This window comes from Halichoerus grypus, chromosome 2 (assembly GCF_964656455.1).
Source record: "Halichoerus grypus chromosome 2, mHalGry1.hap1.1, whole genome shotgun sequence".
Taxonomy (NCBI): Eukaryota; Metazoa; Chordata; class Mammalia; order Carnivora; family Phocidae; genus Halichoerus; species Halichoerus grypus.
The window spans coordinates 235,236-257,254 of NC_135713.1; the positions used below are offsets into that span (position 1 = coordinate 235,236).

Genomic DNA, 22,019 nt, shown 5'->3' on the forward strand with positions numbered 1-22,019 from the left:
AGGTGATGGTCCATTAATTTGCTGTAGAAACTGCAGAGGGGTCTGTAGACCCTGTTGGGGTAGGGAGCCTGCCCTTCCGTGAGCAGCAGCTCCACACCCACCGAAGCCCCCCCACCCCCACCCCCACTCCTGGGAAGCGTGTGCTCTCCCCTGACTCTTTCTGCCAGGGCCTTAGTCTGGTTGGAGAGATTGGGTGTTGCGAGAGGTAAGCTGGGGCTCCTCAGGGCACCCGTCTGCTCCTGAACACACGTGGGCCCGGGAGAAGCCTCATGTTTGCCCCCCAGAAGGGGGCCTGGTGGTGGGTGGGACAGCTGACCTTCCCTCATGGCAGGCCCCCCACATCCTGCACCTGTCAGTCTGCAGGTGAGCGCCCCGGCCCCCAGGTGGCATGCCGAGAGGAAGGTGCAGCTCACCCCCAGGCCGCGCACACAGCATGTCAGATGGTGTTGGACCTGTCTTATAGGGGAGCTGAGGCTCCCGGGACCCCCTGTTCTAAGCGGTCTGCTCTTCTCTGCTAAGCATGCCTCCGAAGGGGTCTGGGGCGGAAGTTAGCTTCTGATGAGAAGTGGCCAGAAATAGGAGGGCACGCCCGCTCCTTGGGGGTCCCCTGGGTGCTTCAAGCTCACTTGCTTCCCCTCTGCCCCTGACCTCTGGGCGTAGCACGGGGAAGAGCAGAGCTGCGGTCACGCCATCTGCCTCTGTAGGTACGCACAGGCAAGGCTGGAGGTGGGCTCTGACCTGTGAAGGCCTGGGGCAGCACGATGCTAGACCAGGGCTGGAGGAAGAAATGACCCAGATGAGACATGCCGTGGGTGCCACCCAGAGCATGAAGGTTGGCACATGATGCAGAGCCCCACGACTCTTGGCTCGACCCTGAAATAGTGCCAGGTTTTACCAGGCATGTGTTCCATTCAGCTGGTCTGTGGACATGGGCCTGTCCACTCCAGGACCTGCAGATGGTCAGAACTGGGGTCTCAGTCCAGCCTCCAGTGGGGCCCCTGGCTTTTCTCTCAATCACCCTGGGTGACAAGGGTCCTGCCCCAACCCCTAGACAACTTCATGCATCCCACATTCAGTGCATGCTACATCCTGGACCCACTTATCCTGGCTCACCTGTCCTATCTGCCAAGGAGTAGGCTTCCCCCAAGCTGAGAACAAAGTGGCTGCCACCTTCTCAGCATCCCAGCACCATCCAGAGGCAGAGATAGGGGAGTCCTCCAGCTTCTCCTCCACCAAGAGTATTGCGTCTCTCACTGGCCAGACCCAGCCACAAGACTCTAAGCAGCCACTGTGGTGGGATGCTGGGCCCCAGGGCACGTGGCTTGGCCCAGGGTGGCACCTTGCTCTGAATGCCCCATGTGTGAGGGAAATGGAGGGCTCTTAGCAAGGAGATGGGGGTGCTGGCTGGGGGCTGGCAGGGTGCAGGCAGCCCCAGTCTGAGCCTCAAAGGGAAGCAAACCCTCCCTTCTTAAGCACCCCGACACCCCCTGCCTGTGTGTGTACACGGATGGCCACTGTCTCCATCATTTCTCCAATTCTCTCTGCCCCAGATGGACCTTGTTAGGGATGTAAGAAATCATTGAAGTGAGACGCGCTGGCCGCAGTGAACTCTGCAGCCAGTTGGTGGATAGCTTGGACCGCAGTGGGAGTCTCCGTGTGGCTGGCCCTCCGGGCCCCTTGGGTGACTCAGAGTGGGGGAGGGACTTGCAGGGCCGAGCAGTGCAGGCTTCCACCAGGATTCAGGCTGGGCTGTGAGCCTGAGGGAGTCCATTCATTTCTGGGAGTGGGCAGCCTGGGGCCCTTGCCTCCTCTTCCTGCCGTGTGGGCCTGAGCTCTGTGTGACAGACCAGGTGCTGAATGCTGGCCTCAGGCCGATCCCCAGGGCTCGTAGAGGCCCCCACCTGCCCCTCAGAGTCCAGGCAGGGCAGGAGGACTGGCTGCCAACAGGGTGGGGCCAATGGGACGTGGTCCTGGTGGGAGCCAGGGCCTGCAGCCTGGCCCCCTTTCTGTGGGCCGGACAGCACCAGCGGCTCACGAGGGCCATGGGGCACTTGGGCGTGGACAGGCCTCTTGATCCCCAGCTGGTTCCTGGGGGCTCTCACACCCTGGGCCCTGGTGTGCCTCTCATCCCTGGAATTTCTCCTGATCAAGCCAGGCCTTTGAGGGGCCCATGGCAGACTCCTCCTCACACTTTCACCAGCTCCCCAGAAGGACACCCTGTACCCCCACCCATTCCCTGAGAGCCCTTCTCCCCGACCCTTTACTATGGGCAATCAAGTGCAGATGAGGGGGTGACAGGGACCAGGTGGGGGCTGGGCATGGAGAGGGTGGGACCCCCCAGGGCACGCCCAGCATGGGGCTGGGGTCTGTCTGCGGAGGCTTCCAGGGCACTGGCAGTCCCCCCATCCTCAGCCCCAGCCCCCTTTCACTCCCGGCTCAGACCCGCAGGTGAGACCTGCGGTCACAGGGGAGAAAGAAAGCAGGACCCAGGAGAGAAGCGCCGATCCAGGGCAGAGTGGAGCTGGGAGGGGCTGGGGGGACAGCCTACAGGCTGCTGCCTGCCCCCTGCCCCCCGCTGGGGCTGCCCCCGCGGTCCATCGCCTGGGCACTCACTGAGAAGGGGAATGGCGGGATGCTGGCTGGGACCCCACACCCCGCTGGAGTTTGCTACCCTGTTTCAGTTCCCTGAGGGCCCCTGAATTGGGGGACCTGGGAAGTGAGGCGCAAACACTGTCAGCTCACATGGATTTCCGGGAAAGCTGGCCCCCACCCCCGGCTCGGCTCCACATTCGGTTTCTTTCTGTCTTGCCACAGGCCTGGGGGTGGGGCCCGTTGGCGGCTCTGCTCGCACGCGAGGCCCTGGCCGGGGTCCAGGTGGCTGTCACTGCGGGGCTGACGGCCCCATCGCGTGACAGGAGCCCAGAGGAGGCCCCGCCGGGCGTGCCCCGCCGGGATGTGGCTGCGGAGGAGGGGAAGTGGGGGTGCCCAGCTGGGGGGGACACGCGATGCTGGGGGGCTGGTGTCCTTCCTTGTGCAGAACATGGTGGGGAGGGGAGAGAAGTTGGGGGGGTTCCCCCTAGGTGGGGGGCACACGATGCTGGGGGGCTGGTGTCCCCGTGCAGAACATGGTGGGGAGGGGAGAGAAGTTGGGGGGGTTCCCCCTAGGTGGGGGGCACACGATGCTGGGGGGCTGGTGTCCCCGTGCAGAACATGGTGGGGAGGGGAGAGAAGTTGGGGGGTTCCCCCTAGGTGGGGGGCACACGATGCTGGGGGGCTGGTGTTCCCGTGCAGAACATGGTGGAGAGGGGAGAGAAGTTGGGGGGTTCCCCCTAGGTGGGGGGCACACGATGCTGGGGGACTGGTGTCCCCGTGCAGAGACGTGGTGGGGAGAGGAGAAAAGTTGGGGGGCTGCCCTACACTTCTGCCTCTAGTGGGTGTGGGATGGGGCGTAGCCCATTGTGTGTGTGTGGGGGTGAGCATCCCACAGCGTGGTGACATCACTGTGCTGGGTTTCCCCCACCCTAGCCTCACAGCTCTGCGAATCATCACTGCCCACAGGGTCTGCAGGGCAAAGAACAGGCAGGCAGGGATAGCCCAACCCCACACCTCCCCTCCCCTAATTTGAGGGGCATGTTGGGGAAGGCTGGAGGCAGGGAGCTGGTTTGAGCTGGGGTGGGGGTGGGAATGACCCCTCTGCAATGGAGTTTGCTTTGTGGGAGGCTTGGTGGCCTGGGTGTGTGGGTAGGTGGCCCTCTGTTATCTTTCTTGACCTTTGAGAACATGGGGTCATGTGTGACCCCTCGCAGAGGCTCCCCTCAACCTCTGGGGGTTCCCTTCGGGGGGACACGGCAGTGCTGGCTTCTCCAGGGTCGGTTTTCTGCTTCTGGGTGCTGGGGGCAGAGCCGTGTGGGTTCACTGTATTCAGAGCGCTCGGCTTTCCGACTGAGTGTTGAGTCAACAGGGTGACGTGCCAAAGAGGGTACAACTAAGCACCTCTAAACGTCTCTGACTTTTGACACATCTCCAAGCTCAGTGTTTTGCTGCCTTGAAGACAAGTGAGTGGTGGGGGCTTGCTTGCTGGTGAGGTTTTCTGTTAGGAAGAGAGGCCTGGGCCGTCTGGAGCACCAACCGTCTCTGCACCTTTGCCCAGGGGCCCCCAGGTATGACTGTTCATGCTACCCGGATACACCTGATTTCTGCCCAAGGAAATGGGTTCATTTCTGGAAATATTTAGTGCAGAGAACAAAGGTCCAGTGCGGGGTGGGGGGGGTTGTTGATAGAGCAAAGGCCTCTGAGTGAGGGCGGGACGGGGAAGCCAGACAGCGACCAAAGGCCACGATGTGGGGCTCTCCTGAGGGCCGCCTCCCTGCATCCACCCCTTTGCCTCTGTGGACACTTGGCCAACAACATGCTTGCGCCAGGCAGCACAAGGCTTCAGGGCAGGGGCCCAGCGTGGCCTCGGCTCGGGGGCAGGGTGCTGCCGGTCCAGCAGTGTGGCTGGTGTGGGGTGAGACGCAGGGGGTCTCCATCCACAGTGGTCCCGTCCCACCGAGCAAGGGGCATTAGACAGGTCATCTCACCTGGAGTGCACGCATAGGGGGCCCGGCAGTCCTAGGGCTCTGGGGGCTTCGGGGGGCCAGTTTCTATCCAACTTGCCAGCCGAGTAGATGCTGCCCACTGCTCACTAATATGGGCGGGGGTGCAGGGAGTGTGGAACAGATCCTGGGTCCGAGTGTGGCTCAGCGGACATGAACACCACCCGGAGAGCACAACCACCACAGACCAGCACGTTCCCGAGGAGAAGTTCAGCACAGCTTGATGATTTTTAAAGAGGAATTGCGGGAGATGGAAGCGCCCGTGTTTGTTTTCCCCCAAGACCAGAACAAATGCAAGGGTTCCGTCTGCCTCGACCGTGGCCCTTTGACCCCTACTTGCACTGATATCACCTGCAGCTTCAGTCGGGAAACCGATCTGAGGGGCAGCTGGGAGGCACTCCTGCCCTGCCGTGCCCTCCACAGAGGCTCCAGGCCCCTTTCCCCACCCCAGGGGATCCTCTACAATTCTGCATGCCGAGGGGGACCCTGCAGCAGGGGCTGGTGAGCTGGGATGTGGATGACATCTGCCTGTGTGACCTGCATGTCTGTATGTCTGAGCTCTTCACCCCAAGATGGAGATGAAGCCACACTGGGGTTGGGAGTCGGGGGGACCAGGAAACTGCCCCCCCTGGGGGCACCTGAGTCGCTCCAGGCAGGCCTTCCTGGGGCTTCCTTTCCAGCTGGGAAGCCCATGCAGTGTGGGCTGTTCCACACCAGGTGGCGGGTTGGGGAGGGGTTGGGGGAGCTGGGGGGGCGTGATGAGGTCACTCAGGCCCTCGAGGGGGTCCGAGTTATGTAGGGCAGCAATGCTGAGTTAGGGCACTTGCTGGAGCTTGCATCTCCAGAGAGGAGCTTTGAGGACCCCAGGGGGGTCCCTGAGGCAGGGTGGGACTCTGAGCAGTTTCTGGGGAGCAGAACAGGAGTGGGGTCCTTGGGGTCAGGCCCAGCCCAGATGGCCTGAACTCCTGAATATCACACCGGGGCTCCCACCGGCGGCCCCCCTTGGCCCGGGTCCTAGCTCTCCTCCCGCCCTGTGACCCGAGCCTGTGCTGCCCCGGTGTGTCCTGCCCAGGAGACCCCGGGTCAGCTTGAGAGTGTGGCTTTGCCCGCAGACAGCGGCAGCCAAGAACTGGGGAAACACAAGAAGGTGAGTGGGTCTGGGGCCCCGGCAGGGAGCTGACGGCCTTGCTTTGTTCTTCTCTGACAGCTGTGCCAAAGGGCCCACGGCAGCTGGCGGTCAGTGCCCCCTCCCCCGAAGACCGCGGTCTGAGCGCAAGATCTGCCGTGCTGGAGGGAAGGCTGCTGCTGGAGGTGAGCCCCCTTGCCCTTCGGTCACACGCCTGTCATGCTGTGCGGGCCGTCCGTGTCCCCCCCCAGGCAGGTTGGACCGCTTACAATTAAATGTTGCAGGGTGGAGCTCCAGGACTGCCCTGGGAGCCATGGAGATCAGGCACAGATGCTCGGGTGAGGTCCAGCATCTTGGGACAGAGAGAACAGGGGTGGCCTTGGTCCATGCACCTCAAATCTGAAAATCGTTTTTCATTCTACATTCTGTGGTTTTACTTGTCAGTGGAAGAACCTGATAAAAATTAAGCAGGTTTTTTTTTTTTTTTAATTAATAACAGAATTGCACACTGAGCTTCCCAGGATCTGGCAGGTGTGCCCGGCTGATCCATTTAACACCAATAGTTACACACAGGGCATCAGGGGCCCAGGTCAGCCTTTTCCGCAAGACGGGGCCTCCCACCTCTGGTGACTCTGAGGTGCTGTACCCTTCCTGACCCTCTCATGTGGTCTGCTTCGCGAGGGCAGGGGAATGCCATGGCTCGGTTTCTCAAGCAAGATAGGACGGCAAGGTGGAGCTTTCTGGGCTCAGTCAAGTCACTGTACACAGAGAGAGGGGGTCGCTGTCAGCACCAGCAGCCCAGAGACCAGGGCCCTGGTTTGCCCCATCTCAGGAAGGGCTGGAGGACGCAGGCTGCCCGTAACCAGCGGCAGAGGTGTGCCCGAGCTCATGCTTCCCCGACGGTCCCAGAGGGGCCAGGCCCCACGTCCTCCTGCGTGTCCTCCTGGGATGCCTACACCAGGTCCTCAGCCTCCAGCCCTGTTTGGGGGCAGTTCTGTCCCCCCAGGTGAAGCGTCCTCGGCTGCACATGCCCACCCATCTGTCAGGCTGACTCACCGAAGGGCAGAAACAGTGGCGAATGGGCGCCTTTCACGCTGTTGCCATTGAGTCTGCTTGGAGCCCATCAGCCTCTTCTCTGGGTGCCCTGTCTGCACCCCAGCTGCCCCGTGGCAGCCAGAGTGACCTGTTGCCAGTGGGTCCTGGAGGGAAGCCCCAGCCCCTCACCTGCCAGCTGGCCTGGGCACTGCCCTGTGGCCAGGCTGCTGCCCTGGCACCTTCACCGCTGGAACGATCTCAGTGGTTTGCTATTCATCGTGTCCTCTGCGAGGGGTGTTGGTGCCCCTCATGGAGGACAGGGGTCAGAGACTGTCCTCCAGGCTCGCCCCTCCTGCTTCTTGCTGCCCATCCTTCAGTCCACTTCCCACCTCGATGCTCTCCCTGACCATGTCAGCGGCTTCCCACTGTCTGTGCGTGAATTCCTGGGTGCTCAGCTATCTGGCGTGTGGGCTATGGTGGTGGGCACGTGCCCCTCGGGCACCTCAGCCTGAGATGACCTCACTTTGCCTCACCTGAAGGGAAGGCGCAGGACGGGGTGCTACCATCTGCCATCTGACAGATGGACAGATGGAAAATGTCTGGGCTGATTGGAGGGGAGCCAGAGACGCTTGTGTCTGGAATCTGGGGGTTCCCATCTGCCCACTATGACCCACGACCCCCCATAGGTCTCCACAACCCCCATATCTCCCATAGTCGCCACAGGAACCCCCATGATCCCCATATCACCCACAGTCCCCACAGAGACCCCATGATCCCATGGCCCCCCATGTCCCTCCATGGTCCCCAAGGGACCCCCATGATCCCCTAGGATTTCCCACAGCCTCCCACAGTTCCATGGCCTCCCATAGTCCCCACAGGGACCCTCCTCACCCCCTATGGCCTCCCATAACCCCTTATGACCCCCCCATGGTCCCTAAGGGACTCCCACGACCCCATGGCTTTCCATGACTCACCATGGCCTCCATGATCCCCCATGACCCCCAACGGTCCCCAAGGGACCCCCACAACCCCACATACCTTCCACATCCCCCCATGGCCTTCACCCCTGATGACATGATTGTTCTCATGAAGATCAAGGAGCTTATAAATCACTTCCTTTTTTAAAAATAAAAATAGGAGGAAGTACATACTTGTGTTTAATCTCCATGAAAATTCAGTATGGTGGGTGCCTGGGGACCCCCTTCTTAGAGCCCCTGCAGCTTTTAGTCCCGTCTGGAGCAGATCATGGCTTCTAGCAGCAGAGGCACTTTTAGAAATATTGTGGTTTCCATAGAGGAAGTATTTCCATACTTCATTATTTATCATGTTTTTCAGAAGCAGATTCTTAAATATCAATTTTTCCTTTAAAGTTGGATTTTTCTGTCAGTGTTAGTAAGCTTGGGGCTGGAAAACATTGTGCCAGCTTGAGTTTTATTCCCGGTGAAAGATGACTGGCATTGCTCTTTTTCTAATTCATGTTCAAAATTAAGATGATGAAATCTTTAAACTGTGTCCCCACTACAACAAAAGCATATGCGCACAGTGCCCCGATCTGTTGGAGCCCAGGGGACCGCTGTGGTCCCCACCACTACCCTCCGGCCCCTCTGTGGGTCCGCAGCAGCTGTCCTGCCCTCCGCGCTCGGAACAGGTCTCCTCTGGGGGCCTCAGGACGTGGACCTGGACGTGGCATTGAGGTCCTTGCCCAGCTGAAGCCCAGGAAGGGGCCAGGCCTGTGCCTGGGGAGCAGAGCAGCTCCCTCAGGGCTGGGAGGGCGGGAAGGGTGGTGCCTAGCCCCATACCTGCCACTGGCCCAGGGTGTTCACGTTTGGGGAGTGACCCTCTGGGACAGGACCCGAGGCTGCGGGCTGTCCTGCTGGCCCCCTGCCCCGCTCCATCATGCAGACTGAAGTCTCCTTCTGCCACCTCTTGTAACACGTTCTCTGTGACCACAGAAGTTTCTGGAAGTTCCCTTGGATTGGAAACAGGCTAGGTTGTATGGTGAGGGTTCTCCTCACTGCATTTCTAGTGTGGGGGTTCTCAAACTTTGAAATTAGAGACTCTTTTTGAAGTTTAAAAATGTAACAGCAAAATAAACAAATCAAGCCACAATAACGAGAAAATCCAGCTTTTATTTCCAATCTTCAGTCTCTTAAAGACAAACTGGAAAAAATGAGAGGTTTATGGCAGGCATCATAAATTCATAAAAATTTAGAGCTGGCACTCACTTAAAAGGCCTGTGGTCTAATGTCTGCTATTTTAAGATTAAAAAAACAAGATTCAGAGCCGTTGGGGGTCCAGGGTCCCTGTTGGGGTTGGGGCAGGGCCTGGTGTTTCTCTGTCTGTGGTTAGTGCTCCTGGGCCCGTGGCCGCGTCGAGAAGCCAGGATGGATGGCCAGAGGGGCTGCCCAGCGCGCACCTTGGCAAAGGTGCTGGGCATGGGGTGTCAGGGGAGGTGTGGTGTGGGATAGGCAGGTTCTGGAAACATACATATTAGGTCACAAATAGCGGCGTCCTGGGTTTCTAGTCCTACTGCTAAGGCGGGCTGTAGTGTTGAGTGTGGACGTGCAGTGTGCCAGCCGGAGCTGTGGACTACTGACCGCTTGACCCTCGCTAGAGTTCAGCTCTACCATGGGTACATTTTCTAACACTGTTTTTAAGTTCATGCACGCTAAAATTTGTTCTTATTGGTGGTGTGGTGTGGCCACCATCATAATGAAGACACACAACAGTTCCATTGTGCCCGAATTTCCCTGGGGCTGCCCATGTGCAGTACCCCGGCCGCATGCCCACGTTCTCCAGCCCCTGGGGCCTTCTCCAGCTGCTATTCTCAGGACACCTGGGTGTGGGTCCCTACGGCAGGGAGCTTGGGCACCAGCAAGATGCGGCTGTGACCCAGCCACGTGGGCTGCGTGTAGCTCAGATGGTTTTGTCATTCTCTGGTGCGCATGCATCTCAGCGTGCTTGTCCACCTGACCTTTGAGGGATGTTTGAGTTTCCAGGATTTGGTATTATGAATAAAGCTGCAACAAACATCCACATGCAGGTTTTCCTGTGAACATAGGTTTTGGTTTTGTTTGGGTAATACCCACGTGTGTGGTTGCTGGGTTGTATGGTAAGTGTGGATGGGAGTGTCCACACCCTCATGACTAACAATGCTGAGCATCTTCTCCTGAGCTTATTCGCCACTGATAGAGCCCCTTTGTAAGCAGTCTGTTCAAATATTTGCCCACTTAAAAATTCAGGTTGTTTGCTTCCTTACTTTTGACTTTGGAGTTCTTTATGTATTCTGGACACGCAATCTTTGTTGTACGTATGATTTTTAAGTATTTGCTTCTAGTCTGGCTTGTCTTTTCATTATCTTGACAGGGTCTTGCAGAGAATGAATGTACTTAATTTTGACAAAGCCCCATTTATCCATTTTTTAAATAGATCATTATATTGGTGTCACATTTGAGAACTCTTTACCTAACCTAGGTTGAAATGATTTTTATTTTATGTTTGGCTCCAAAGTTTTATAGTTTCCTGTTTTGCATTCAGGCTTACGGCTCATTTTTAGTTAACTTTGGTTCAAGGTGTGAGGTTTGGGCTGAGATACACTCGTTTTGCATATTAATATCCTCGTGTTTGCCCTAGTTTTGTGAGTCTGTTTCTGGACTCTGTTCTGCCGTTGATTGTGTGCGTGACCTTTCACAAACAGGCACCAGCCTGCCTCAGTCACGGCAGCTTTAGAACAAGTCTCAAAATCGGGTAGTGTGAATCTTCCAATTTTTGTTCTTTTTCAGAAACTGTTTTGGCTTTTCTAGGTTTCTCTGTCTTTTCATATAAATTTTAGAGTTAGCTTGTCGCTGTCTACAAAACTTCCTGCTTGGATTTGGACTGGGATTATGTTACATCAGTAGGTCAAGTTGGGGAGAACTGACACCTGCCAGTACTGATCCCTAATGCATGAGCACACCATTCGGTCTTTTGCTGCTTTCGTCTGTGTCTGGAGTGTGTGGCATGGAGATCCTGTGTATATTGTTAGATTTATACCCAAGTATTTTCTGTTACTTTTGCTATTATAACCAGAACTGTGCTTAATTTCAATTTCTATTACTATATAGAAATACTATATTCCAATACTATATAGAAATCCATTACTATCTAGAAATAGAATACCAAAGAAATTACTTATTTTTCTTTTTTTTTTTTTTTTTTTTTTTTTAAAGATTTTATTTATTTATTTGAGAGAGAGAATGAGACACAGAGAGAGAGCGTGAGATGGGGGAGGATCAGAGGGAGAAGCAGACTCCCTGCCGAGCAGGGAGCCCGATGCGGGACTCGATCCCGGGACTCCAGGATCATGACCTGAGCCGAAGGCAGTCGCTTAACCAACTGAGCCACCCAGGTGCCCCAAAATTACTTATTTTTCTAGGTTGACTTTGTAGCTGTGAACTTGGTGAATTCATTAGTAATTCTTGGAGTTTTTTTTTTTTTTTTGTAGATTCTGTGGGAATTTTTAACATAGATTATCATGTTGTCTGAAAATAGAGACAGTTTGTATCTACTTGTTCGGTCTACACACTTTATTTTTCTTGCCTTATTACCCTTCCGGGGCTTTGTGAGCAACATATAGGAGGAGAGAGGACGTCTCTGTCAGTCTTGTTCCTGGTTGTAAGGAGAAACCTGAAGTCCTTCAGTGTTAAGTATGATATTAGCTTAGATTTGTTTTTCAGGTTTTGTTTGTTCTGTTTTGTGATGCCTTATATCAGATTAAGAAATTTCCCTCTATTCCTTATTTTCTTCGAGTTCTTATTACAAATGGATATTAAGTTTTATCAAATGCTTTGTCTGCATCTATTGAGATACATGATGATGGCTTTTTTCCTCCAGTCTGTTAATATTATGAATTACATTGATTCATTTTCAGATGTTGGCCCAAACTTGCTAGCTTAGGATAGATCTTATTTATATGTTGCTGGATTAAATTTGGTTATATTTTGTGGGGATGTTTGTGTTCATGAGAACTATTTTTGTAGCTTGTTGTAGTGTCCTTGGTTAGGAAGCACGCTGGTGCAGGCTTCAGGAAGTTACTCGAGAATTCTTCCTTCTCTTCTGTTACTTTCTCCTGAAATGTTTGTTAGAATTTGCCAGTTTATTCAATTGGTCTGGGAGTTTTCTTTGTTAGATTTTTTTTTTTTTTGAGAGGGGGAGAGAGAGAGAGAGACTGTGTGAGCACCGTGGGGGAGGAGCAGAGGGGGAAGGAGAGGGAGAATCTCAAGCAGACTCCCCGCTGAGTGTGGAGCCCGACTTGGGCTCGATCCCACGGCCCTGAGATCAGGACCTGAGCCGAAATCAAGTGTCAGATGCTCAACCAACCGAGCCACCCAGGCGCCCCTCTTTGTTAGAAGATTTTAAACTCCATTTAAACATTTTAAATGGATTCAATTTCTTTGTTAGAAGATTTTAAACTCCATTTAAACATTTTAAATGGATTCAATTTCTTTAATCAATGTAGGACTATTTAGTCATCTGTTCTAGTGTGAATTTTAATAATTTGCCTCTTTCAAGGAGTTGGTCCATTTCCTCTACTTTATTGAATTTATGGGTACAGAATTGTTCAAGGTTTTCCCATGTTGTCCTTTTAATGTCTATAAGTTCTGTAGCTGTGTCTCCTTTCTAATTCCATTGGTAATTTGTGACTTTCATTTTTTTTCTTAGTTGGGCTGGAGGTTTTATTCATTTTATGGATTTTTTTCAAAGACACAGCTATTGGTTTCATTGATTGTTGCTATGGACTGAATATTTGTATTCCTCCCCTGCCCAATTAATATAATTTAAATTCATATTAGACTGGAAACCCAATGTGAAGGTGTTAAGAGCTGCTTAGGCCATGAGGGTGAAGTCTCATGAATAGGATTTATGCCTTATAAAAGGGACCCCAGAGAGCTCCCTTGCCCCTTCCTCCCTGTGAGGTTACAGTGAAAAGCCGTCCATGAACCAGGAAGTAGGCCCCCATCTGACCTCTGTCACTGGGTGAGGTGTTCTGTAATCATCAATGTCATCAAGTTGGTTGACAGCATTCATGTCTTTTATATCCTTGTTGACTTTCTGTCTAGTCTCAACCTGAGAGACAAGTGTTAACATCTTCTAGTATAATTGTGGACTTTTGTATTTTTCCTTTCAGTTCTATCAGTTTTTGCCTTATGTGTTTAGAAGTTCTGTTGTAGGGTGCACACTCATTTAGGATTATTATGCTTTCTTCATGAATTGACCCTTCTATCATTACCATTATGTAAAATGCCTCTTCATTCTTGGTAATTTTCCCTTCTCTGAAGTCTACTTTGATTAGTAGTCTGATACTAATTATTAGTCTGATGCTAATATAGGCACGCAAGCCTTCTTTTGATTACTGTTTGCTTGCCATATCTCATTCCATCTTTTTACTTTTAATTCATTTATATTAATATATTTAAAGTGTGTGGTTTTCAGCCACGAGGTCTGTAGCAATTTGTTATAGCAGCAAGAGGAACTCATGCAGACTGAGCCCTGGACATTCTCGCATGCGTTGGGAGCCTGAGGCCTCACACCCTCAGGGAAGGTGTTTGTCCTCCATCCTTTGTTGGTAGCAGCCATGTGGCAGTGGGCTCAGCCAGCAGGATCTCTCCTGGAGAGAACACTGTCCGTTCCAGCTGCCCCACCCCACCCCCCACCCCCCCCCCCCCACCGCCACAGGCACCGTTGGGCCAGGGCAACAGTTTCTAGCATAGCCCTGCTCAGAGCCACCGCTCTGCATCTCTGGGCATGTTCCACACACATACCCCTCGGACTGAGCAAGGACCATGTCAGTTCACACACACAGGTTGGGTTCCTTCCCCCACACCTGCTCCCTCCTGGGACCCTCTTCCTGGTCCTCTGGCTAGAACTCCCCTGTTTTTCTTGGAGCTTAGCCGCCACTACCTTGTGGTGGTTCTGTGCATGAGCACACAGGGTGGAGAGGGGAGAGGAAACAAGGTACCTGATCCTCCCTGAGGGGTGGGTTTCCCTCAGGCACTTGCATGCACACACACCTGCTCACCTGCCTTTTGAGCTTGTTGGTTGGCAGAGTGAGGTCTCTCCTCCCAGAGGGCACAAGGGTAGGGCATTCGCCTCCACATGCCTCGCCTCTAGCTCCTGAGGACAGCAGTGATCTGAGCAGGGCATGGTGGTGATGGCAGTTCAAGTTCATGTTGTTTGAATGTGGTTCAGACAACAGAAATGTGCTCTTCACAGTTGTGGAGGCCAGGAGTCTGAAATCAGTGTCACTGGGCTATAAGCAAGGTGTGGGCTGGTGGGTTCCTTCGGATGGCTCTAGGCGAGAGTATGTCCCATGCCTGCCCTATGTCTGCTGCCAGTCAGTCTTCCCTGTGTTTCTGTGTTCCTCTTATAAGGACACCAGTCATACTGGATTTGGGGCCACCCTAATCCAGAGTGACCTTACTTTAATTTAATTACAAAGATTCTTTTCCAAATAAGGTCACCTTCACAGGTTCCATGTGCACATGAATTCGGGGGCCACTATTCAGCCCAGTACAACTGTCCATTTTGCAGGGGAGGAGCCTCAGGCTAGAGCGCAGGTTGGGGCCGAAACTCAGGCCTCTCTCACCTCCAAGATCCAGGCCCTGAACTGCTATAGAAGCCAGAGTTCAGCACCAGTGTGCTGGGGCCACTCTGAGCCATGGGGACCCACCTGATCCTCGGTAGCCTTATGAGGCAGATGCTATCATTGTGACCATTTTACAGATGGGGAAATGGAGGCACAGACAGGTTCTATAGGTTGCCCACTGTCACATACGAGCAGGGGCAGAGCTGGAACTGGCCCCCACTGCCTCTCCCTGTAAGACTCCCTCCAAGCCAGTGTCCGGGCAGCCCTGTGGGCCTGGCTGGTGAAGGGCTGGTGTCAGAGCCAGAGGCCTGTCTCACTCTACACCCACAGAGCATTTTCAGGGCTTGTTTCAAGCCTCAAAGCCTTTGGAGATGGCTGATGGGGTGGTGTGTGTCAGACTCGGGGTTAGTCACAGAGGCCTTCTGTTCCTGCTGGACAGACTGAAACAGGAAGGTGGTGGGAGCGTGCTGTGGCTGGTGGGGCTGGGTGCCTGAAGGACACTGGTTCTCGTGGCAAAACCAGCACCATAGAGGATTTCCCCCAAGCATTTCACAGAGAAGATAAGATGGAACCCCATCAAAAACCAGAGGGTGAAGGACTCCAAGCATCTGACGCTTCAAAGGGAAGGCTAGCTGGGCCGACCCAGGGCAGAGCGAGGGCCAGGGTGCATGCGGCCCCATGGTGCACTGCAGGGCTTCTCAGGCAAACCAGCTCTCATGGGAGTTCAGAGACGGTGAGGGCAGGGGTCCTGGTGAAGCTCAGGTGTGGGGACACAGGGCGGCCTGAGGGCAGTAGAGGCTGAGAGGCGGGATGAGTGGCTGCTTGGGGAACAAGTGGGAGTCACCAGCAGTCCAGCCTAAATGGGTGAATATAAAAGGAAAAGCTGTGAATCAGGGCGTCAGTGGTTTCCTCATGATTTCACAAAGTCCTTAAGAACTGAGTAAGAGAAATAGCTATGGAAATCATTTGGAGCCGTGGTGACCAGGCGTGGGACCCTGGGCCCCTGTCCTCAGAGACGATTGTCCTCAGAGTTAGAGAGCCCAACCAGCACAAAGGCGCCTCTGGTCCAAGAGAGACTCCGTGCAGGCACACCGCCTTGCAGCCACGTGGTGTGAGCCACGGGTCCCTGCCACACTGCAGAAGAGGGCTGGGACCTGGGGGCGTGGCTGGGGTGGGTGGTGGTGCTGCACACCGTGCTGACCCGACCTCGGACCGTAGCCGAGGAAGGGCCCAGCGCCTCTGTGGGGCTTGACAGTCTAGAAGCACCCAAAGATGCCCACGTCAGGGCTGTCCCCACCAGAGCTCGCGGCTCCATCATGGGTGTGGGGCTTCCTGGTGGCTGTCCCCGCCCACTCCTAAACTCCCGCACACAAGAGGGTTGCAGACTCTTCAGGCAAGAGGTTTACTATGGATCCAGGAGGAAAGGCAGCTCGGGTGAGCAAGGGAAACAAACCAACAAGCTGATGTCGGGCACCTCCTCACAGTGTCCATGAAATGAAAACAGGTGCCACAAAAGGGAATATTCAGAGGTTTTGGAAAGAGCTCAAATATTAAAAGCATGAGAGCAAACTTAGGAACGGTGGAAAGACCCAGAGCTGACGCTGAAGGGTCACTTCAGCTTCTCCTAGAGGGAAAGGAAGCTAGGTGAAGAATATGGGCCCCGAGAGGCCAGCACGCTCCAGTTCCAGAAAGATCGGGGGCGGAAACTGTCCAGGAGGGTTTCCCAGAACCGAGGGCTGGGTTTCCGGCCTGAAGGTCCCCCTGTGTGGCCAGCGCAGTGGATGGAAAGGACCAGGGTGTTCGCCTTTCTGGAATTCCACCCCCCAACCCCCCAGGTGGCAATGAGAAAATCCCAAATGCTTTCAAAGAGAAGGAACAGGTTTCAGGCAAAGCACTGAGCCTCAGGAGTTGGGCCTCACGCGGAAGGCTGGAGGCTGCAAGGCCACGGGGAAGTGCCTGCAGACGAGGGAAGAAGGTGATGTCTCGCACCTGGCACCCATTCACCTGCCTGGTCAGAGAGTGAGGTGCAGAAGAGCGGGTGTGGGGCCTGGCGCCTGAGGCCCCAGCAAGAGGGGAAGGGGAGGGCTCTCCACCGCAGACATCTCGGGACGTGGGTCAGTACCCACCTGGCTCAGCGGAGGAGACCTGTGGCCATACACAGACGCCGCTCACGGATTGACGCGGGGTTGTGACAGCCGCATGCGGATGGCGGGCAGGTACTCGCCGTCCCAGGCCAACAGCTGCCCTCTGAAAATGTCTGAAACCCAGGGAAAGCTAGGAGCGACCGTCCCTGAGCCTGCGAGAGCTGGTCTGCGGCGGGCCTGGCGGGCCGGTTCTGACAGGCTCTGAGCTCTTGCTCGCCCGCTTCCCCCTTCGTCCCACTGAAGTACGTTTCCGCCGAACTACAGCTGCTCCGGCCTCCTTGTGCAACCTCGCTGCGGGGCGGGCCTCTTCCCACCTCGGCTTCCCAGCTGCTGTGTGTCTTCTCGGGCGCCTCCTGCGGACGCACCGGCCCGGCCTCTCCGCGCTCTGGGGCCCGCGGGGCGCTGAGCCTCTTGCTGCCGCGCCTCGTCTCTCCCCTGGGGCTGCTTTCTGCCGTCCTGCTTTGGGTCTCCCACTCACGGCACTTCCTCTGGCTTCTTTTTCCCCTTCTCTCCAGTTTTCCAGTTGAGACTGAGCCTTCTGCTACTTTTTCAACTCTGCTTTTGTCCTTAGGGGGCTGCCGGAGGATAAGCGGTGTTTCCTCCAGTTCCGGGGCTCCCGCACGCTCTCGGGCCTCTGCTCCCCGGAGACCGCGGGTCCACTCTGCCTCGTTGAATCCTGCGTGGCGCGGCTTCTCGTCTTCGTTCCTCACCTTGTGTGGACGCCCCCCGCGCCGTGCCTGCGGCCTGGGTGTGTTTCTCTCCTGGGAGCGCCCCCCGGAGGGTGTCCACTGGGGGTCGCAGTGCGGCGTCTCCCTGGGTCTCATGCAGGAGCTTGTTATGGCTTCACATTCGGATAAGGATTTGGCCGAATGTAGAATCTGGGGTTTGAACTTCTTCTCCTTCCGCCGTCAGAGACAGGGTCCGTCGTGTGCAGCCCCCGTTGCGGCCGCGGCAGGGTGTCCGGGGGGCTCATACGCGGTGCGCCGCTCGCCGGGGGCTCCGACCTTCCCGAAGCTCGCCGCGGTGTGTGTGTGCCGTTCGCTTCGGCTGCTGCGCCCGGTTCCTTCCATCTGCGGTCTTTGGTGCTCAGTCTGGACGGGGCACAGACCGCCTCTCCACTCCTGCTTTTGTCTTCTGGGGCTGCTCTTACCCAGCTGTTGGCACCTCCTCGTCCGCCCTCCCGTTGCTGGCTTTTCTTCCACGCTCTGTCTGGTCTTCCTTCCCTGCCGCCCTTCAGAAGAGGGCTCCTCCCCGCCCGCTGCCGTGTGTGCATGGCCCATCACGCCACATCCTGGGCTTTTGTTCCCTCGGTTACAGTTTCACACCTACTATTGCCACTTGATTCATTCGTCACATTTCTTGTTCTTATTTCATTCTGCTAATGTCTTTTCTTATCTCCTGAAATGTATTTTTTTTAAATTCACGCTCATCTTTCTGTTCCGAGCCCCCGTGCTGCTCCACGTGCTCTGTCCCTGCTCCTCTGAGGAGCTGTGTGCTGGGGCAGGCGGGGCTCAAGGAGGGGAGGGGGTGCTGGCCCACCTTGGGAGGGGGCCCCCACCTGGGCCGCTCCCTCCAGCTGGCCCCTCCCTGTCCCACCAGGGGAGGCTGACCCTGGGCAGCAGCAGAACAAGATTTCCTCCTTCCACCATTCTCTGACTGCCCCCAAGCCCCAGCCCCCACCTCACCTTCCCTCTCCAGCCCCAGACAGCTTTTCTGAGTTCCCCCTGTTACCCTCCTGGGCCTGATTTTGGAGAGGAAGAGCCAGAGCCTGTGCTGGCCAGGAAGCCCTGTTGTCCAATGTTTGATGGAACAAACTGCCGGGAGGGAATGTGGATGAAGGCTGGTTGTGTTGAGGGTCTTGAGCTGCGGGCTGCAGCAGGATCCTCAGGGGAGGCGTCCCAGCAGTTCCCGGGGCACTCCTGGGCCTGGGGATGGTGACTCATGTGGCGCACTGTCCAGGGGCCTGGAGGGAGCTGCCGTGAGCCGACAGCCATGCTGGCATGGTTTCTGGACAAGTTCCCAGGATCCTGAATTACAACAGGCACAGAGACTTCTTACCTTCAGGCCGTGGCTTTTCTAAAGAAACACCTAGAAACCCACCCTCCCACTAGGCCTCATTGGACAGAATTTGCTTGGAGCCTATCACCTTCTGCGGCTCCTCCACTTGGTACTTGGCTGGAATAAGAGACCAGACCCCAGAAACACAGGCTGGGAAGAGCAGGCACAAAACCCCAGCAAACTCATGACCAAAACTTGGGGTTGTCTGATACAGAAAGGGGGGCATGGTAGGAATCAACCTCGAGGACAGGGCAGGGCTGTCAGGCATGGTAGGAATCGACCTCGAGGACAGGGCAGGAGCACGGGGGTGAGTCTCAGTGGGCTGGGACTTGGACAGAGGGCACTGGGATTGGGGCCTAACTCTCTGGTCAAGAGCAAGTGCAGGGGCCACTCCTCACCCCTCTCTGCCTGCTCAGGCTGGCCCCCTCAGGTCGACTGGCTTCAGGAGGGGCGATCCTCTGACCACCTCTGTGCCGATTTTTGAAGGATGGGAGTGGGGGGACGAGGGCAAGTGCTGGTGTGTTTCTCGGGACCCGTGACGTGACAGGCCGTGGACCCTGTGACCCTCGAGGGTCCCCCTTGCCTCGGTTTCCCTTGTGGAGCAGCCTGCGGCACAGGCCGTGGACCCTGTGACCCTCGAGGGTCCCCCTTGCCTCGGTTTCCCTTGTGGAGCAGCCTGCGGCACTAGCATCTACGCCTCCTGTCACCAGGCTCCTGCTTCTCTTTGGTCTTATTGCTCTGAGAAATCTGCCTTTGATTATCTTCTGTTGTACCTGCTGGACCCAGTCTTCTGAAGCCCCTTTCAGTTTCTTTCAGGGGTTCAACAGAGGCCTCAGGCCAGGAAGGCAAGCCCCCCAGTACAGCCCCTCTACCTCATCTCCGTGGCCCGCTGCCAGCCTGACGATGTGCATGGGGCATCCCAGGCTGACCCGAGCGCACTGCCCACCAGCTCGTGCCACTTCTCAATCTTGTTTTGCCCTGGCCCAAGAGGTTGTGCCTTCTGCCCATCCAGTGGCCTCCCCGTGGGGTCAGAAGTGCACGACTCCTGGCCCCATCTCTGCAGATGGATCAGGTGTCTGGGACCTGACCAGGCTTGACCTCTTTCTGGCTTTTAGATCATTAGGACTCTCTACCATGAACACACCACTGTCTATTAGCCCTCTGACCATCTACCATGAACCCCAACCTTCCACTGTGAATCCCTGACCATCTACCCTGAACCCTAGACTATCCACCATGAACCCCCAGCTGTCTGCCATGAGCCCCCAATCATCCACCGTGAACCCTCCACCATCCACCATGAACTTCTGACCATCCCCATGAGCCCCAGCCATCCTTAGGCACTGAGTTGGGCTCACGAGGTTGCCCTCACTGCTTAGTGATCAGTGTGTTCACTCTGGCCCTGCTCTGTTGGGGGTCTCCTAGGCTTAAACATGTGTGTTGCAGGCTCTGTCCTCACTGAGAAGGTACCCAGCAGGTGATTTCAGCACAAGGTGAGGGTCCTGGGCCAGCCCCCCGTAGGGAAGCCCCGTGGAAGGAGCACAGCAGTACTGGGCCACATTGTAACTCTTGTTCACTTCACCATGTGAACATTTTCGTCTGTGAACACTGGGAAATTGCAAACCAGAGTCATCATGTGAAGTTTTAATTACTATGAGAAGAGCCAGCATTTGAGAGAACCTCCGGGCCAACTCTGGGTCATCCTTGGTTCACAGGGGAGCGGCTGAACTCTGGGAGCCTGAGAACCTGCCTATCACCTGGGCTCTGGAGCACCTGGTGGGACCCCCCACCCTTGACTTGTTCTGTCTTGGAGTGTGCCACCCCAGGGGTGTTGGGGATTGCCCACCAGCACCCCAGGCTCACACCCCATCTCCTCCTTAGGAGGAGGTGGCCAACACCCTCCCAGGTCTACAGGGTTAGCCCTGGCGGACCTCCTTCCTGATGGTGGTTTTCTGCCAGGGAGGATATCCCCAAGCCACCCCAGCCCCCAGCACCAACCCCTCCTTCCTGCTGCTCCAAAGTGGTAGGGGGTGGGGGACAAAGCAGGCTCGGGCTCTCCTGGGTGTAGAGCTGCCCACGTGTGGAGGAAAGATCAGGACTTGTCCAGAGGCAGGCTCTAACCCAGAAGGTCTGGAGTGACCCTCAGTATCCAGGCTGAGGCTGGTGGTCCAGGACGTGCTCAGAAAGCAAGGTCAGAGATTTTGGGGGTCAGCAGGGTGCAACCCTCCAACCATCAGGATCCCCATCAGGATGGGCCTGCTTCCTCTAGATGGACCCTCAGACTCATCAACAGCATTTACTTATTGATTGTCCCTAACTGGGCTGGCTTTTCATGAACTAAACTTCACACTAAGATATTTGTACTCAGGAAGTAGATCCCAGGTTTAAACTATAGGCTTTGTTCTCACTTTGGGAAATGATTTCAACATTTCTGGTATCAAAATCACATGTCCGGCACAAAATCTTGCATTCTAGTTCTAATTGTGATTATTATTAGTAGTAGTAGTAGTAGCCAATATTGATTATTTGCTTACTCTGTGCTGGGCAGGGCCCATTTAATCCTCATAGTTGGTCACTGCAGTCATTCTCATTTTTCAGAAGAGGAGACTGAGGCCCACCAGAGAGGTTACTTCGCTTGCCCAAGGCCACAGCGCTGAAAAGGCGGCACATGGTTGAAGGGTCTTTGAAATAGCAGCGTTGTACCGGGGAAGGGAAGTAGATGTTTGCCACAGCCCGCACCCGGTTCTGGGCTCCGCTCCCGCTGGGCACGGGGGGCTGGGAGGGCCCCAGAGCAGTTGTTCCTGCTGATGGCCCAGGAACCCGCCCACCCTGTCCTGGCACCTCCCCTCCCCTGGTGTCTGCCTCAGGGAAGTGGCTCCCATGGCAAAGAAGGCCCAGGGAGCCCAGGGGCAGTGGATTACCCGGAGCGGGGGCCCAGGCTAGAGCGAAGGGGGCTGAGGGTCCACACCTGCCTCCATCTCTGTGGTCCTGCCGTGGGCAGCCTACTGCATCTTCCAAGAACCGTTTTCAAGTGCCGTTGCGGCTTCGTGGCAGAAATTCAAGGCTGAGTTTACTGTTTGTGGGCTCTATAAACAGCCAGTCATTCCGCTCCCTGAGCAGGAACGTGCCTCGCACGCACGCAGGCCCCATGGAGAGGCCGCGAGTGATCTGGCTCCAGCAAGGCCCAGCAGCTGCCCGGTGCCCGCTCGCTCGCGTGACTAGCAGGCTTGGCCTTGTGTTGTTGCTCTGTAACCGTGGCGACGGCTCTCAGGGGAGTGCGCCGCTCCCCTTGTCCCTTTATTCCAGGGAGGAGCAATGAGGGGCCCTTTATAATTTTCGTTTCTCTGCTGTGACCTTGACAAAATGATCTTTGAAGTACTTGCTGGCTATTTTTTCTGCCACGGGACTGGACGAGGTCAGGATATTCCAAGGTTTGC

At 55.7% G+C, this 22,019-nt stretch overlaps 1 protein-coding gene across 4 annotated transcripts in view; it reads left to right on the top strand.

Annotated features, from left to right (window-relative positions):
* The window catches only part of AHRR (aryl hydrocarbon receptor repressor), an 80,724-nt gene that overhangs the window by 30,477 nt on the left and 28,228 nt on the right, over positions 1 to 22,019 (top strand). For 3 of the 4 annotated variants that reach the window (XM_036078445.2, XM_036078447.2, XM_078066524.1), the window contains one exon: positions 5,803 to 5,906. In XM_036078445.2, the coding sequence (XP_035934338.1) occupies positions 5,803 to 5,906 (104 nt within the window). Of the gene's footprint in view, positions 1 to 5,062; positions 5,143 to 5,802; positions 5,907 to 22,019 lie in introns of those variants that run through there. The other variant, XM_078066522.1, reaches the window with a different exon arrangement.